At 38.1% G+C, this 19,102-nt stretch overlaps 1 protein-coding gene across 1 annotated transcript in view; it reads right to left on the reverse strand.

The window, feature by feature from the left end:
• Positions 1-19,102, reverse strand: part of LOC101092136 (arylacetamide deacetylase-like 2) — a 182,475-nt gene that overhangs the window by 52,044 nt on the left and 111,329 nt on the right. The window contains exons 2-3 of the mRNA XM_045037425.1: positions 12,326-12,398; positions 11,560-11,603 (exon numbers count right to left, since the gene is read on the reverse strand). Coding sequence (XP_044893360.1) covers positions 11,560-11,568 — 9 coding nt within the window. The 5' untranslated portion in view covers positions 11,569-11,603; positions 12,326-12,398. The remainder of the gene's footprint in view (positions 1-11,559; positions 11,604-12,325; positions 12,399-19,102) is intronic.

Consider the following 19,102-nt stretch of genomic DNA (forward strand, 5'->3'; position numbering starts at 1 on the left):
AAATGGAAAAACATTCCGTGCTCATGGATTAGAAGAATAAATATTGTTAAAGTGTCCATACTACCAAAGCTATCTACACATTCAATGCATTCCCAATAAAAATTGCACCAGCATTCTTCTCAAAGCTAGAACAAGCAATCCTAAAATCTGTATGGAACGACAAAAGACCCCGAATAGCCAAAGTAATATTGAAGAAGAAGACCAAAGTGGGAGGCATCACAATCCCAGACTTTGCCTCTACTACAAAGCTGTAATCATCAAGACAGCATGGTATTGGCACAAAAACAGACACATAGACCAATGGAATAGAATAGAGACTCCAGAATTGGATCCACAAAAGTATGGCCAACTAATCTTTGCCAAAGCAGGAAAGAAGATCCAATGGAAAAAAGACAGTCTCTTTAACAAATGGTGCTGGGAGAACTGGACAGCAACATGCAGAAGGATGAAACTAGACCACTTTCTTAACACCATTCACAAAAATAAACTCAAAATGGATGAAGGACCTGAATGTGAGACAGGAAACCATCAAAACCCTAGAGGAGAAAGCAGGAAAAACCTCTCTGACCTCAGCCGCAGCAATTTCTTACTTGACACATCTCCAAAGGCAAGGAAATTAAAAGCAAAAAGGAAGTATTGGGACCTCATGAAGATAAAAAGCTTCTGACTGCAAAGGAAAAAATCAACAAAACTAAAAGGCAACCGATGGAATGGGAAAAGATATTTGCAAATGACATATAGCAAAGGGCTAGTATCCAAAATCTATCAAGAACTCACCAAATTCCACACCCATAAAACAAACAATCCAGTGAAGAAATGGGCAGAAGACATGAATAGACACTTCTCTAAAGAAGACATCCAGATGGCCAACAGGCACATGAAAAGATGCTCAACATCACTCCTCATCAAGGAAATAGAAATCAAAACCACACCAAGATACCACCTCACACCAGTCAGATTGGCTACAATGAGCAAATCAGGAGACTATAGATGCTGGAGAGGATGTGGAGAAACGGGAACCCTCTTGCACTGTTGGTGGGAATGCAAACTGGTGCAACCACTCTGGAAAACAGTGTGGAGGTTCCTCAAAAAATTAAAAACAGATCTACCCTATGACCCAGCAATAGCACTGCTAGGACTTTACCCAAGGGATGTAGGAGTGCTGATGCATACGGGCACTTGTACCCCAGTGTTTATAGCAGCACTTTCAACCATAGCTAAATTATGGAAAGAGCCTAAATGTCCATCAACTGATGAATGGATAAAGAAATTGTGGTTTATATACACAATGGAATACTACTTGGCAATGAGAAAGAATGAAATAAGGCGTTTTGTAGTAATGGGGATGGAACTGGAGAGTGTTATGCTAAGTGAAATAAGTCATACAGAGAAAGACAGATACCATATGTTTTCACTCTTATGTGGATCCTGAGAAACTTAACAGAAGACCATGGGGGAGGGGATGGGAAAACAAAATTACAGAGAGGGAGGGAGGCAAACCATAAGAGACTCTTAAAAACTGAGAACAAACTGAGGGTTGATGGGGGTGGAAGGGAAGGGAAAGTGGGTGATGGGCATTGAGGAGGGCACCTGTTGGGATGAGCACTGGGTGTGGAATGGAAACCAATTTGACAATAAATTTCATATTAAAAAATTTTTAAAAAATTGCTGACAAAAAAATAATTGCTAAGACCTGAAAAGAAAAAAAAATGAATAAACGTTCAAAAATTATTTTTAAAAAGAAAATGCACAAAGACAAAGTTTTCTGACAGAAGGTCTCCTGGGCCCCATCTCTCTCCCTAGCTTCCTCAAGGAGATGATTTGTTGAACTAAGAAGATCAGCCATCAACCTCGATTTCAGAAGCTATTAGGAAGAAACTCACAGTGCATACACAAACTGAGAGAGACCAAAGAGACTTCATTTATACCTTTCGTGGGTAGGTTCTTGCTGCTTCCGAAGTATAGAGAGCTCACGTGTTCTATTTCTTTCCTTGCCAAATCATTTTGAAATCATCTTGAAATAAAGTTGGAAGTTGGAAATTTTTCTACTCCTTAGCAATGTTGAGAAAAAAAATGAGTAGACTTTTATTCTAGTAGAGGTTGAAGAAAACCTCAAACTTTAAACCAAAGAAATCTAGAAGCAATATCAGACTATAATTATGAAACAAAAATAGCACAAAACAAAAAGGAGCAGGCTAAAGCACCTTTGCTCTTATAATATTAGACCACTGCCATTCTTTCCTGTGCCCAAGCTAATTTGCTGAGATAGAGAGAATATCTTTCCTTTGGACACACATGAGAAGCACGGTTGTTTATTAGTCTCCAAACAGAGCTGCTTAGTGTTCAGACTTATCTGAAAGCAGATACCAAACTCATCAGAGATAGGTAGGAAACCATGAGTAGCCATTGTTCACAATGGAAGACTTTACAAGGAGGCTTCAAACTGCCTGACATAACCTGAGCCACTGGCAACCTGAGGAACATCAATGGAAGTTACTACCTGGCTTCCAGAATAAGGCAAGTCAGGAGGTTGCTGGCACAGAACCTGGCTGGAGTTACGGGATAGTATCCAGGGCATTACATATGGCCAACTTCCAAAGGAGTCTGTGGTATTTCTAGAACATCTCACATCTGACAGTCTTTCAGAAAGGAAGCAGTTGTGCTCTTTGTAACTGGCAGCACAGTTAAACTCACCCTATAATTCAGGGAATGCTTTGTCCCAGTCCAGAACTGGTGTCAGAGCCATGAAAGAGAACTCCAGCTGAGTATGGACAACTGATCTATTTCCTCAAAAGCAATTTTTACAGAACAGGGAGAGAAAGAACAGTATTAAGGTGAGTCTATAAAGGCCACTTAATTGATTATAATCAGCTTGAAATACTGTAGGCAGCACAGAAAGAACATCAAAGTGTTTTGTTGTTGTTTTTTTTTCCACACCAACAGCAACCAGGATGGAGGATTGGGGGTGGCCCAAAGAGGCTGCAGCAACACTTCGGCCTGTTTGTGCATGAAGAACACTGGTATAGCTTGTAAAGTAGCGGCCGCGGTCCAGGAATTCCCTCTTGGGGAAGGAATGTTGACACAGAGAAGGCCACTCAACAGACGGGACAGTCCTAATGGCAGGACCCCTTAATGGTTCTAAAAAATTGCCTTTAACTGTTCTAACTGCCTGGGCACCTGTGTGGCTCAGTCGGTTAAGTGTCCGACTTCTGCTCAGGTCATAATCTCATAATCTTCTCGTGAGTTCAAGCACTACGTCAGACTCTATGCTGACAGCTCAGAGCCTGGAGACTGCTTCAGATCCTGTGTTTCCCTTTCTCTCTTCCCCTTCCCCACTCGCATTCTGTCTGGATGTCTCTTTAAAAATAAATAATAAACATTTTTTTTAATTTTACAAAAACACTTTTAACTCTCTGATAATATCTGGCTCTAACCTTCCTTTGGGAAGCTAAATATAATAACTTTCTTTTCCCAAAATTGAGTCATTTTTCCTGACTCCATTATATTGCCTGTTATTCCAACACTCAATTTTAAGACTTACACTTTTAAAAAATATATAAAAGATGGTCGGAAAAAATAAAAGCAAACCAAAAATTAATATGGTAATTGCATATGAAAATCAAATTTAAAAAATGAAACAAAAAATATATATGTATGAATATCAATTCAAAATAAAGCTAGAGAGACATCATTGCATAAAGTAGTACCTTTTTGTAGTCCTTGAAGGAATCTTAAATATTTAGTTTTAGAATAAGAGTAACTTCATTCAAAAACCATTACTATACTGGCAGTTTCTTTGATCTTTTATACTTGGCCTAATTAGGTTTTAATTGTGTGTTACCTGAAAATAACAGATTTTATAATTCTGCTTTATTTTCTTAGTAGGGTTATTTCCAAAAAATTCCTTTCATTATTTATTCTTTCAATTTCATTCAAATTTAAAACTATCATTGTGTTACCACATCATTAAAAGGTTGAATTTTCTGTTTTTTTCCCACTAACAAATGCCCATTTCCTTCCTTTAAAAAACTAAAAAAGAAAAAAAAAACTAGAAAAAGGACATACTTTCGTCACTGATACAAGGTCCCTCTTACTATATCTGCCCAGGCATTTTAGCATTTTATGATGTCATTGCTGAGTACCCACAAAAGGAAATTTTAAAAATTCTGCAGGCACTTAGAAGCACTTAGAAGTTATACCACACTCATTTTATACCTGTATAATACAGAGTATTACACATTAAACATTAAAATCCCTCTGCTTTAGCGATAAGAAAACTGATGCCCAGAAAGTCTGACTGAACAAATTTTCACAGCTAGGAAATGGCAAAGCTGGGTCTAACATCATTTTTTTACATCAGTGCTCTATCTGCTTTGAAAAACATATAATTAACTTCTAAATTTTGTGAAAGAGTCTACAGGGATTAAAAAAAGATTAATGAAGATAAATCAGAAAAGACTTCTCAGAGAAAAAAGAACTTGACTTATACTTGAAGAATGCCTAGGATTACAAGAGGCAAATGAGGCAAAATGAATGTGAACGACATGCTATGTGGTCTTGAAGGAGCCATGTGTCACACTGACACTTGGAGCCAAAGACTTTCTCATGGGAACATTATTTTGGTAAGAGTGCTCTGGTTTGATTTGGGAACTACCACCCACACCCCTTTGATGCAGCCTTTGACAGGACTGTTGATAAAGAGGCTACCCTCCTTCAGTCAAGAGATGGGAAGGTAACCCGTGTGCGATCAAGTGCTCACTCACTGGGATTTGGATCTGAAACAGAAGTACAAAATATAAGCAAATACATAAAGTGAAATCATATAAAATCCTCAATTAAAACCACAAAGGCAGAAAAAGAGTACAAAACAAAAACAAGGGCAACAAATAGAAAATTGTACCAAATATGGAAGACATTAATCTAACTATATCAATATTCACTTTAAACATCAATGAGCTAAATGCAGGAATTAAAAGACTGAGACTGTCAGAATGGATCAAAATACAAGACTCAATTTTATATTATTCATAAGAAAACCACTCTAAAGACACACAGATTAAAAGTAAATGGATGGAGAAAAATATCTACCAAACATTTTTTTCTAAGCAGGGGTAGCTGTATTAATTTCAGAAAGAGCAGACATCAAAGAAAGAAAAGTTATCAGGGATAAAGAAGTCATTACATAATGATAAAGGGGCCAATTCTCCAAGAAAACATAAAATCCTTAACATGTATGCACCTAACAACAACATCCAATTACATAAGGCAAAAACTTACAGAACTGCCAAGAGAAATAGATGAATCTACTATCATAGTTGCAGACTTAAATACCTCTCTATCAGAAATAAACAGATGCCAAACTAAGTATATCCTTATCATGCAATCCAGCAATTAAATTCCTTGGTCATTTACCAAAAGGAGTTAAAAACTCATGTCCACACAAAAACCTGAACACAGACCTCTACAAAAGCTTTATTCATAATTGTCAAATCTTCAAAGGAAACGTGACGCACATTAGTGGATAAATGGATAAACTGGTACATCCAGGAAACGGAATATTATTCAGCACCGAAAAGAAGTGACCTATCAAACGCTGAAAAGATATGGAAGAAACTTAACATTACTAAGTGAAAGAAGCCAATCTGAAAAAGCTATGTGCTATAGGATTCCAACTGTTGGAATATATTTGGAATATATAGTTGGAATATATAGTTGGAATATATTTGGAATATATAGTTGGAATATATTCCAACTATTCTGGAAAACAGATGAAAACAGTAAAAATATCAATGAGTACCAAGAGTTGGGGTGGGGATGGGGAAAATGAATAGGCACAGCACAGAGGAGTTTTAGGGAAATGAAAATATTCTGTATGATACTATAATGATGGGTACTGGTCCTATAGATTTGTCCAAACCCGCAGAATATGCAACACCAAGAGTGAACCGTAACATAAACTATGGACTTTGGGCAACAATGATATGTCAGGGTAGGTTCACCAACTGTAACAAACATACCACTCTGGAAGGGGATGTCGTTAATGGGGAGGCTATGCATGTGTGTCGGCAGGGGGTGTATGAGATATTTCTTATCTTCCTCTTAATTTTGCTATGAACTTAAAACTTCTCCTAAAAATACACATAATTTAAAAAATAATAATAAAATAACTATCAGTCACTCTGAAGTTTAAGGACATATGAGATAATCGTGGAAGTTTCTTTGTGAGAATGTCATGTGCTTATCCACTTCTTTCTTCACTCCCCTTTAAACCAACGTGTAGCAGCCTCAGTGAAAGAAATGGGTAGGGAAAAGGTAGGGCACTAGAAGTGATTAGGAAAAAAGGGACACAGCAGACATCACACTTTCAGCAGAAGGTACCTAATGTATCAGACTGACAGAATATGAACTATTATGGGAAGCAGGACAGTATGTAAAGGAACCAGCTCATAATGGGTGTCAGAAATAACTGTTAAAACGTTCAGCTCTTTTGCAAGCCAGTTGTTAAATAAGCTGTTGCAAAAAATAACATAAACCTACAACTAAATTATATTAAAAATAAAATTAATAAGTATTCAAAATTGAGCACTAATAAAAAATTAGTTTTATTACATTTATAGTTATCTATGCTCATGGGGTATTTATGTCTCTAGCATGGACATGGTGGAAAAAATACATAACGGTGTGCTACTGCACATCTCTTCCCAGCTTTGTGTTCAATTACATTATATTGATCATTTAACAGCAGCCAGGATTATAGTATTTATAGCATTGAACCAGGCAACACTACAAGTCAGGGCTTTTGTGGGACAATCAGCTGTTGAGTGTTTACCAGCACACCGCTCGCCCAGCTTTACCTGCAGGTGCTAATTCCCACTCTTAATTGGAATCAACCATCTACCACTGCCTCCACCTATTAGTCTCCTGTGGTAAAAACCAACCCCTGTCCTCAGGAATTAGCATGCTTCAGAGAAGAGGACATGGGTTCACGTTCTAGTTTGTAACCTCTTCTGAATCTCAGCTTCTTCCTCTTTAAACTTTCAAATATATTGGAAAAAAAATAGCGGAAAATGAAGTGAGATACATAAAAAACTTGGAACATCAAAGCAGCTCAAAAATATTATTTCTAGCCATATTTCCCATTTATGGGGATCCAACTTTGAATGAACTTGAGGAACAAGAGGGAGATATTGAATAGTAACGACACTAAACAAAGGCCAAGCAGAATAAAATATAAGTACTCTACATATATAGGTTGTGAGAGAATATTAATGAAATTTCAAGCATTATCGAGATATTTAACAACTCACAAACTTCTCCCTTAGACATTTCTTTTACGCAAGTCACAATATATGTTGTCTTTCTATACAGATTTATATACCATAGGGTGCAAGGATTCTACTGCTTTTCCACTGCACAAAGCAAGGATTCTGTCTTCTTTATACTGCACTAAGTCAAGTGAACATATTACTGTGGTAAATATAATTTACCAGATTTATTCTACAAAGACTCTTTCAAAATGTAAATCACTGTGAAGTCTGCAAGTGCTCATTTGTGGTCAACAGAGACTTCCATGCCTAAGGGGGCCGCGGGGGGGGTGGGGACCTTACCATAAGTGCACTAGCATTTAAATGAGATCTATGACCATTACTCTCCAGGCTTCTGTAATATTATCTAGGATGAATGCATAAACACTACAGTCAAAGAGAAAACAAGTCACTGGATCCAAAGCACTCAGCTTTGTACCTGTGATTATCTTTTCTCCAATCTCTGCACAGTGATTAGTTTGACATTGCTCCATGTATCATAAACATTGAGCAGCAGGTCAAAAGTAGAATCCTCTTAGGTAATATCATTACCTACTAACTCGGACCTACTGTTCAGTTCCAAAGCTGACAGTGACAGTAGTAACTGCTTCTGCAATCATATAGATTAGTAGGAACAGAGTGCAAATCAAGAATGCATCATTAGTACGTAACTAGTACCTCTCACAGCAGGCTTTCGCCCTGGGACATGAGCCCAGCAACACTTTTTTTTTTGTTTTTGAAAATATGAATAGAGCACTGAATAAACCAAGACATCTAGCTATATGATTGGTTTGTTGCAAATTTTAGTGAGACGAGGTTAAAAAAATATGCCTACTAAATCTAGTCAACTTCAGGCTAACACCACTGAAATGAAACATTAATAGTCAAAAACCATTGCTTAGTGCAGTGAACTGAGCTTTGGAAAATAAAGGATGCACGTTCAGGTGGCTCAGTTAAGCACCTGACTCTCGATTTTGGCTCAGGTCATGATCTCACAGTTGTGGGATGGAGCACAACTCCCCCCACCCCGCACCAGGCTCTGTGCTAACAGCGTGGAGCCTGCTTTGGATTCTCTCTCTCCCTCTCTGCCTTTCCCTGCTCATTTTCACATTCTCTCTCTCTTAAATAAATAAACATTAAAAACAGACAAAAAACACGAATATAAAGGATTCATTCTTATCCAAGCTCCACCTTTCATTTATCCAATTCAGAAAAATTTATTCAGTGCCTATTTCAGTGCATCTCGAGTTTCATCACAGGAAAATCAATTATTCTATAAGCAAATAATTATTGTATGCCTATTTTGTACTAACTCTATATTAGGTAAAGGATTACAGAGACGAGCAAAAGGTGGCACAGTCCACACCTTCCTAGAATTTAGTGTACCTGTCTTTTCTGAGTTTTACTTTTCTAAGTTTGGCTTTGGAGTTCTTATCCTGTAAGTTTTGTTTAATTGGTACTACTCCAAGGCTTTCCAACTAATTTTGCAAAATGTGCTGCTATTGTCACTCCTCCTTCTGTTCTTTCCCCCCGCCACATAATTTCTCATCGAAAGCCTGCTTGCTTTCTTTTCCTTTTTTTCCATTAGTTATAAAGCAACATTATCATTACTCTGAAATATTTGAGGACTAAAGACAATCAAGACGGACAAAATCGTAAAGTCAATACAGTGGACAGATATTTTATTTAAATGTTTATTTTTGAGAGAGAAAGCAAGAGCGAAAGAGAGAGAGAGTGGGGGAGGGACAGAAAGAAAGGTGGACAGGGGCGCCTGGGTGGTGCAGTCGGTTAAGCGTCTGACTTCAGCCAGGTCACGATCTCGCGGTCGGTGAGTTCGAGCCCCGCGTCGGGCTCTGGGCTGATGGCTCAGAGCCTGGAGCCTGTTTCCGATTCTGTCTCCCTCTCTCTCTGCCCCTCCCCCGTTCATGCTCTGTCTCTCTCTGTCCCAAAAATAAATAAACGTTGAAAAAAATATATTTAAAAAAAAAAAAGAAAGAAAGAAAGGTGGACAGAGGATCCAAAGCAGGTTCTGTGCTGACAGCAGTGGGCCTGATGTGGGGCTCAAACTCATGAACTGTGAGCTCATGACCTGAGCTGAAGTCAGGCCCTTAACTGACTGAGTCACCCAGGCGCCCCATGCAGATATTTTTTAAATAACCAAAATATTAATAACTTGGTGCACTTTCCATTTTCCCTGCTTTACCTAGCACTTCCTTTTCCTCATTGGTCCTGATCTTTTCCCCATTTGGGCAGCTATGTTCTCTTTTCCCATTGTCTCAAAGATGAGAATTTCCTATGACAATTACCTTTCACTCTATAGGTCAAAACACCAATATGAGAATTCTTCTACCTGCTAGGAATGTTCATCTATATTATGCATTCAAGAAAGAAGGAGAAAGCAATGGGAGTAAATGAATCCATTAAACTCACTGCAAGATAGACTTGGACCAAAACATCAATGATCTAATTTCTATGTTCTCTTGCTCTAATGAGGGGATAATCAGGGGAAAGGGATGCCATGATGGTTTTTTGGGTCTGCAGGTATGTGTGTGGGTTCAGAATCTGTACCAAACATCCCATGAAATATGTGAATATTTTCCTTTTCTCAGTGCAGTTATTCAGGTAAATGGCTATATGTCCCTTTGGACAAGGGCTAAAAGAATCATTACTCAAATACATACACTAGCTGTGCAAGGACCTTCCTAAAATTGACTCAGTCTCTCCTTCAATACATAACTCTGAATTTAAAAAGTAGTTAAACTAACAATATTGGATCAGAGATTGGAACAGCTGACATCAATCTTCTATTCATCTTTATCTTTTCTGAAACTAGACAGATAAGTGCACAATGAAGAAAACGCTTATGAGTCACCCACAAATCTTGTCCCTTAGAACTCAATGGTCTCTTGACCATTAATATTAATTGACTATAGGTCAAAGCCTCCAAGTGACTAATCTGACATTGCTCTTCATTAGTGTGTTTTCATCTTATCTATGATGATAAAGTTCTTCCACCTGGTTTCTGCTATTCCAGAATTCTGTCAAACCCATGGACACTTGGGGAGATAATATTGCCCTTAAAAAAAAACCTGTACATTTTACCACATGTAGTGTTATCTCATTATTAACTGTGTTTTCCTAGTGACCAATAATATTACAAAGTTTTCGTGTATTTTTCTGATCTGCTCTTGTTTCTGAGAACATTACCTGGATAATTTTGTTGATCTAGGAAGGGTAAATCCTTATCATAAACCTGTATCTATATTTTTGGTATAAGATAGCAGAAAACATCATGCCCAATGCTAACTCTTGTTCCTCCTATTCAGGGGTAGATGCTCTCACAGATTTTCTTACCTGGAGACTCTTCAGAGCTACAGTGAACTGAATATTTCCTGTTGATCAATTTACATACACATCAAGTTCATGACATCAAAAAACAGGGGACTTCCGACTATGAATGAGATCAGTGCTAAAATTCTCTCAAATCAGGTATCGTATAGAGGAATAAAATCTACCTCTGAGAAGGGGAAATACAAATTGTAAAGCCTAATTGAAATGCAATACAGTGTTTTCAAATACGAAATATCACAAACCATGATGACGCAGTGCCAGTTTGAAGTAAAACTTTTACGATTTATCTGGGGTGTAAAATATTTGAAGGAGTTCTGGGTTGGAAGTCAGGACAAGTAGCTCTGATTTACAGAGGCCTCCAGGTATTCTTTTGTTTTCACAGCTGCGATGCCCTTGGACTTGGCTATGTTTTCACCACCTGTGGGGCAAAGGTCTCTTCACCATATGGTCTACCCTCAGAGCAGCCTTTTGAAAGAGTCTTTCATCTTCCACACAGGATTTAAACAATCTATATCACGTGTTCTAGTTACCCTTATAAATCAGGTGACCACACAATCTTTATCAAAATGGGGGAAATTTTTGCATAAAAATGGTTACTCACACCAAGAAAATGGGTATAAGCCAGGACTGACAGGCACAAACTGGGACTTTTGGTCATTCTATTGTAAATTGTTTGTTTCTGGACCTGCCCTTTCAAATAAACAGTATTTTGCTTGTATTACACATTTAGTAAACATTCTAATGAAATAATCAATGTCTAAGGAGACTAATTAGGAGAAAATCTCAAATCCATCACTAGTAATAGTAAGTAGAAACTAGAACAAGAAGAAATCAAAGAGGACCACAACAACTGTCAAGAATAAAGGAGAAGAAAAGCTAAGAAGATTCTAAACAACATACGCACATGACACATGCACAAATTGTAGCAGGTTAAACCACGGCTGCTCTCTGTAAAGATAAATGGGATAATAATAAAGTTTCAGGGGATGTGGTCCAAAGAATTTACATTAAGAAATTAAGAAAAGGGGGACGGGTGGCTTGGTCGGTTCGTGAATTCAAGCCCTGCGTTGGGCTCTGTGTGCACAGCTCAGAGCCTGGAGCCTGCTTCACATTCTGTGTCTCCTTCTCTCTCTCTGGCCCCCCCCCCACCTCCACTCACTCTCTCTCTCTCTCTCAAAAATAAACATTTAAAATTTTTTTAAAAAAGAAATTAAGAAAAAATTTTCACAGCAGGGATCATGTAGTTTGCTTCAACTTCTATTTCAAAAAATGAGAAAAGGTATGTACAGAATGAATATGAATTAATTTTTTTAATGTTTTTTAATGTTTATTTTTGACAGAGAGGGAGACAGAGTGTGAGCAGGCAAGGGGCAGAGAGAGAGGGAGACACAGAATCGAAGCAGGCTCCAGGCTCCAAGCTGTTAGCCCAGAGCCTGACGCGAGGCTCGAACTCACAAACCGGGAGATGATGCCCTGAGCCGAAGTCAGACGCTTAACTGACTGACAGACCCAGGCGCCCCTGAATTACTTTAATCAGATAACACTAATTGATACATAGTAAAGCACTGATGTTGTTATTGATATCATCAAAATTAGTGCTAAGATTGGCACTCTGAAAACTGGAGATTTTGGTAACATCAAGAGGAGTGGAGATAACTGGGAGCACTTACCATTTCAAGAAAGAGTGGATCTAAGTTGGGTGATTATGAGGGAATTCTGGAGGTAGTCCAAAGTTGCCAGCACCTGAAAAGCAGAGAGCAGAGAAAAATGGCAGGCAGTTACCCAAAGAACCCGACCCACCTTGTATTTCTGTCACCCACTTTTGTACTTTTGGGCTCAGTCACGGTGTCTCTGAATATCTTCTGAGCTACTCATAATGGCACATACCCTCAGGTCACCAATATTAAGGTCAAGTGCACAAAATGTGGAACCAATAAAGCCAACTTAAATTTCTCCCAGTCTCAATAGATGTGGGCATGCTTCCCAGTTCTGGGAATGGGCACAGGTTTGTCTGTGGCTGGATTTTACCAATATATTTCCTATACCACTGAAAGGAAGTAATACTGCACAGATCAAGGGAAATCAAAAGCTTTTAGGGAGATGGGAGTTCTATTTGACAGTTTGTGGCATTTGTCAGTTTCCTTGCTTTTCTGTTTATGGAGCCATTGAAAACAAGTTAGGGAGGAGTACGGCCTCCCCACGAGCATTCATCGTGCATTATCTGTGTCAAATACCTACCTGCAGAGGCTTGAGTAACTTTCGCACACCTGTACCCTGGCAACACACCCTAACGGCGCACCTGCACAGCCCCAATGGACTCAATTTCAAACACCTTTATAGTAAGTAACACTTTCCCCCCAGTTTTCTCAGATGAAACCCAAGTCCTCAGTACAGTACATGATGCTGTTTGTCTCCGTGTACGTAGTTACCCGATAATGCCCAAAAGTTTCGTACTATGTGCTTCTTGTCACACTTTGTGACACGCCTACAATGTGCCACCTCATGTTCTCTCCACCCATCTCTCTGTAGATGCAGGGTAAGATAGGAAGAATAATTTTTACCTCTCTGAGCTCTTACCTGAGACTCCTGTAATAAAAGGCAGAGTAACAAGAGAAAGACAGGGGTTTAATTAACATGTTTACCTCCTGTATACATGGGAAATACCCAGAGAAAAATAAAATTCCCTGAGCTGGTCTAAACCACCAGCTTTGAAAACCACCTTCAACTGAGGGCAAAAGAAATGTGTGGAGGTGGGCAGTTATGGGTCTCTACCAGGAAAAAGCACAGTAAATAACAGTAAGGTTTGTTAGGCAGATTGACATCAGAACTTTCTGTATGGAGAAGACTCTTGTGATTTAGTGCCAGTCTTCTCTTCTTAGTATAGAAAGGGAGACACCCGTACAAATATAGATTTTCTTTATAAGCATAAATGTTCCTTAGAAAAAGGCAACTTCTACTGTGCTCCTAGGTCCACTATTTTTCAAAATGATCCTCATGTAAAGGAGGCCTATTTGCAGGTGGCATATTCTGCTACCCTTCAACTATCTCAACCAGGTGATTCAATTTAGAATCAACAGCAATGCACTACAAAGGACCCAGCATCATTTCTGTGGTATTTTTCACACACACACACAAAAAAACATAACCTGGATGTAATCAAGAGGAAACAGCAGACAAATCAAACTGAGTAACACTCTACAAAATCACGGACTTTATTCCACTTATATGAGGTATCTACAATAGTCAAACTCATAGAAGTAGAGAATAGAATGGTGGGGGGTGGAGGAAGGGTTAATGGGGAATTTTCCAATGAGTATAAAGTCTGTTATGCAAGGTATGGTTGGAAAACATGAAATACCATGAATACTGCCTGTAGGCCTTTCTCTTAGAAAGCTACTGTCTTTCTGTCATGTCTGCAATGTAAATAAGGATCCACCTTTCACTTGCCTGAAGATGAGGATGGTTCTTCTGATCTGGAGTTCATGTGTTTGCTGAGGTTCTTAGGCTTCATCTCAAGCAAATAAATTACTGGTATCTATAGGATAAAAATCATCCTAAGGAAAAAATTTTAGAATGATGTAGATAGCCAGAAGAGGAAGAAAAAATGTGAGATTTATAGATACTATCTCTTTTCATAGAACGCTTCTCCTCCTTTCTCTGTCATTTCTGCTCTCTCTGCTCTCCTGTATCTCTTTATCCTTCTCAGCCTCCAACTGACTTCAGGAAAGGAGAGTCAATGACCTTTTAGACAGTGGTTCTCTTCATTAGTAAATTTCCCCATAAAGAAGAACAGAGGGCATGATGTCTTTAGTTGGTAACTAATTACATGCCCTGCTTAAGGATCCAAGTTTGTTCATCTCCTGACCTAGTCTGATCCACCTCCAAGAGTCCCTTCTTGGCCACACACCATGTAGCTGGGAAAGCAGACACGACGACGAGACCTGATCTGGGAACAACTGAGATCTTGTAAAAAAAAAAACACCATGGTCCCATATGAAGACAACAGGATGAAAAGCAGCACTAGCTGCCTGGAAAAAGGCAAATGAGCAAGGTATTAAGCTGATGAATGTCAACACAGGAAGGAAACCAAAGTGCCACATAATTCACATTTTTGCCTTAATGCGAGGAACACCAGACTTTCCTATTTGGAGTGCCAGCAAAGCTGATGTCATTGAGAAGCTACCTGGGGCTCCAGGGTAATTCACAAGCCTTTCTCACCAGCTGATGCTACTCATCTTAAAGACCTCTTTTATCTGTGTGCCAGAAGCTTTCAGAATATATGTTTGGTTTCTGCCATGCAACAGAATAAATTGTTTTTAGGGGAGGATTTTTAATTTTGCTGGGAACCTAAATACCTCACAGAGAATTGATAGCTGCCTTTCAGAGGCTTTACAACTGCCTAGTCAGATTATCAGTGACTTATTGTGGAGCCCAGGCAGGGCAGAAGGACAAAATTTCTAAAGGCAACCATTGTGCGAACAGAGTTTCAAAAGCTATTAACCCACAGTGGACTCCAAACTTAGAAGATCCAGTTTGGATACTGTAAGAAATTTTTCTTCATTTTCAAAATGTGCCTCACAAAGGAAAATGGACACATAGGCTACACAAATTGGGCTAAGAAAAATTTGACTGGTTTATGGGAATTGCATAATTCCCACACTACAGTCCCTATTTGGCTAGTATTGTGTCATCAACAAAATCCTATGAATTAGAGATTTTAAGGACACTAGACTTTTACTACGCCTAATAAACAGATTAAATTATTTAAAATATCAAAGACATGAGCTATTCATCAGAATACTTTACAGGTAAAGTATTCTTTCAAAGTAAATGCACGAAGTTTTCCCTAAACCAACTTTTCAGGGACTAGTTGGATTTTATAGAACTAAGACCCATAAAGAATAAAAGACTTTGTTTAGTTACAGGGTGTATGATGTCTGAATGGCTCAGGCAGCAGTAAAGTCTTAATTACATAACTGTCACTTTGGGCACACCAAAGATATTAGATATAGAAAGTCATTTATTTCTACCATTGTCCAGGAATTATACAAATGTTTGCAGATTTCTACAAGTCTCAGTCCTCTGGACAAATAAAGCAAATAAAACAAACCCTAAAGCAAATCATTGGCAAAGACTCTGAAACCTTCTAGGATAGGAGCCATAGAGTTTTACCATCAGCCTTGTTAAAAATGAGAGCACCCCCTACCTACAAGCAGGCACAGATTCTCTCCCAGTGAACTCATATTTGGCAAACTTATGGATTTTGGTCTGAGACCATGTCCTGTGCCTAATTTAACTAAATCCTCTTATAATCATCCCAGTACTTAAAAATCCACCTCTCTTTTTTTTTAATGAGGTCTGAAACAAAATCATAAAAACCTGGAAGGACCCACTGGAAGACCAAAAGATTTCATCTACATGAAGATGTTCCAGAGAAAAGATGGGTTGTCACTGCCCTGAGAAGGACTGATTCAAGTGCCAATCAGTAAGGACTACCAAAGTAAATTACAACTCAGCTAGTTGGTGCTTCCCAGGGGAACCAGATCCTTAGAAGGACTGGATTGCATTACCCACAAAGGACTTGAAACTTAAGATTTTTAAACTTATATTGATACGTAACCCAACTCAATTATGCCTCCAAGATCATAAAGCACTTATGCCTCCAAGATCATAAGTCAAGCACTTCTTATAACCTCAATCAGATACCACACCATGGGTCCTCACCCAATAGAGAGCAACACATGGAATTTTGAAAGCTATTTTTTTCCACAGTCTTATCATTATTCTTTGTATAACATCTTTCAGAGAATTATAAATTACACTATAAAGAGGAGAATAGTTGACACTTTTGATTACCCAATCTATCAACAAACGTTGGGTAGTATCAAGAGGAAAAAAACAAACTATTCTCTTCGTTATAATAGCTGATGTACTCCTTGATAATTGAAACCAAATTTTATCTGTCTATGTCTTTCTAGAGTTCCTGGCATAGTTTCCTGCCCCATAGACACACATACATTCCCAAATAAAATTAAATTCAGCCAACTTAATAGGGAGGGGTTTTAAACTTTTACCTAATTTTTAGGATTTACTGTTAGGGCATCAAAATATAAATTAAAAACGAACAAATAAAGCTTAGTAATGTCTGGACAGAACAATGAATGTTCAGAGGTGAGATTTTCCAACCTAATCATGACCTATACTCAGCCTGGCTTGACTTTCTCTTCCATATTATGTCAATCCCTCCTTTGCATATAGACTCATTCATTTCTGATATGCATACAAAGCACAAGATAATTTACATTGTTGTTACTTTAGGAACTCAATGAACTTAAAATATTGAAAACTCTGTTACTGCAAATTTTAGATTTCTTGTATATTATGATACATTTTGTAATTGAACTAAATATTAAATGAACCACCGAGAGGCAGTGTAGTACCAAAAATTATCATTTTTCCCATGAAAATATGGGTTTTAAATCCTTAGGTTTTGAATCCAGAGTATACTAATATTACTCTCTAAGATTTTAGTACACATAAGGGATGAGAAAATCATTCTCATTCTTCTTCTTGGTGTTCTTTCTGTACAAACAAAAAACAAGCTATTTTGGAAACATATCTTAGAAAATTAAAACCTGTGCCATTAAGAAAAATAGTTTCACAGCAAAGTCACAAAGTCAATATTCATTACCCCTGAGGACAGAAAAAGGATGGCTCTAACCTTTGTTAAGGAATGTATTTGAGCCACGCATCTATTTTTAGCAAGTAGTTTTACTGAACCAAATTCAGTGGAAAAACCCAGAAGTGAGTAAATGATCCATTGTGAACGTATAAGGCAGATCTGTAAAACTAAACAAAACAGGGTCACAATAAAACATTTTAGTTTCAGGAGATAATTTGTTTAGTTCCTGCTCTGTCTGCAGGTGGTACTATGCCACTCACCACATGGCCTCTGTGAAAAGAAAACTCAGAGGGGCAGAAGTATTAAAAACAATTTTTTCTCTTGCAATGTTTTGCAAAAATGACTATTTTTTTATTTTTATTTTTTTAGAGAAAGAGAGCACATGGGCGGAGAGAGGCGGTGGGGAGACGGGGAGAAAGAGATACTGAGAGAGAGAGAGTCTTAAACAGGCTCCGTGCTCAGCATGAAGCCCAATTCAGGGCTTGATCTCAAGACTGAGACATGACTTGCGCTGAAATCGAGTTGGATGCTTAACCGACTGAGCCACTCAGGTGCCCCACCAAAAAAAAGCTTAGAATAACTGGTTATCCAAAAAACATAGAAGGTACTTAAAGTAGAAACCAAAATACAAACAAAAATATAACCAAAGTTATTGTCTGTTCAAGATAGTAAAATAAAAATTTGCTCACTTGATTTTCATACCTCCAAGGGTCAAAGATCATCATATATTTACAGTTATCAGTATTTCAAAAGTCAAGGAGTTAGCCACTTACTGAAATGACTCATGGCTTCACTTTATTTAGAGACTAGTGCTCTACAGAATGTTTTCGTTTTTTAAAGTTTATCTAAGGATACAAATTACCTTTTTATTTCTGTTATGTGAAATGCTGAGTCGAAATGCCAGTAGGGCAAGCTGTCTGTTTTGCTTCTTAGTCCCTGCTTCTGGCCAAATCGCATTCTCACTAACACAGGTGAAGTTTTGGCCATATACATTTGTTTAGCTATTTTCTAATTCAGTATCGATAATGTGATATTTTGTTTATTTGGCTTTTTTATTATAATTGAAAAAATTATCCTTGTTAATATGGTTAACGTAACTAGAGCCATCTAAAATTAAGGCTTGATATTTGATTTCTCTCCGGAGGCTTTGTAAATTTCCAAGAGCCATAGTCAATCACTTTTATCTGCCAGAAGTACTTTTATTGCTTTTATAAGAACATATTATAAGGCTGGGGTTCAGAAAACATACAATACAAAGCATGCCTACTAAGTTTTGCCTGCAGTACTTACAAATATAGAATTATTTCTGTTTCTCTAAGATCTCCAAGACTTATGTCCTTCCAGAAAGTGGCTCTTTTTCCTACCTATTGGTCTGGGAATACATAAATGATAGAGCAGTTACCAAAAACTACATCGTGGCATCATTTTTTTTTAATTTTTTACTTTTTAAAAATTTTTTAATGTTTATTTTTGAGAGAGAGAGAGAAAGAGAGACAGAGCATGAGGGGGAAGGGGCAGAGAGAGGGAGACACAGAATCCGAAGCAGGCTCCAGGCTCTGAGCTGTCGCACAGAACTCCACGTGGGGCTCAAACTCAGGAACCTGAGCCGAAGTCGGACACTTAACCAACTGAGCCACCTAGGCGCCCCCGTGGCATCATTTCCATATGAGAATATGCTTTGTTCTTCAGTAGTGGATTTATCGTGCCTCACTAAATAAGATTTTTATTGAAAGCATGCAAATAATTGCAATGTAATAAAGAGCAA

Source organism: Felis catus, chromosome C2 (assembly GCF_018350175.1).
Source record: "Felis catus isolate Fca126 chromosome C2, F.catus_Fca126_mat1.0, whole genome shotgun sequence".
NCBI classification, from domain to species: Eukaryota; Metazoa; Chordata; class Mammalia; order Carnivora; family Felidae; genus Felis; species Felis catus.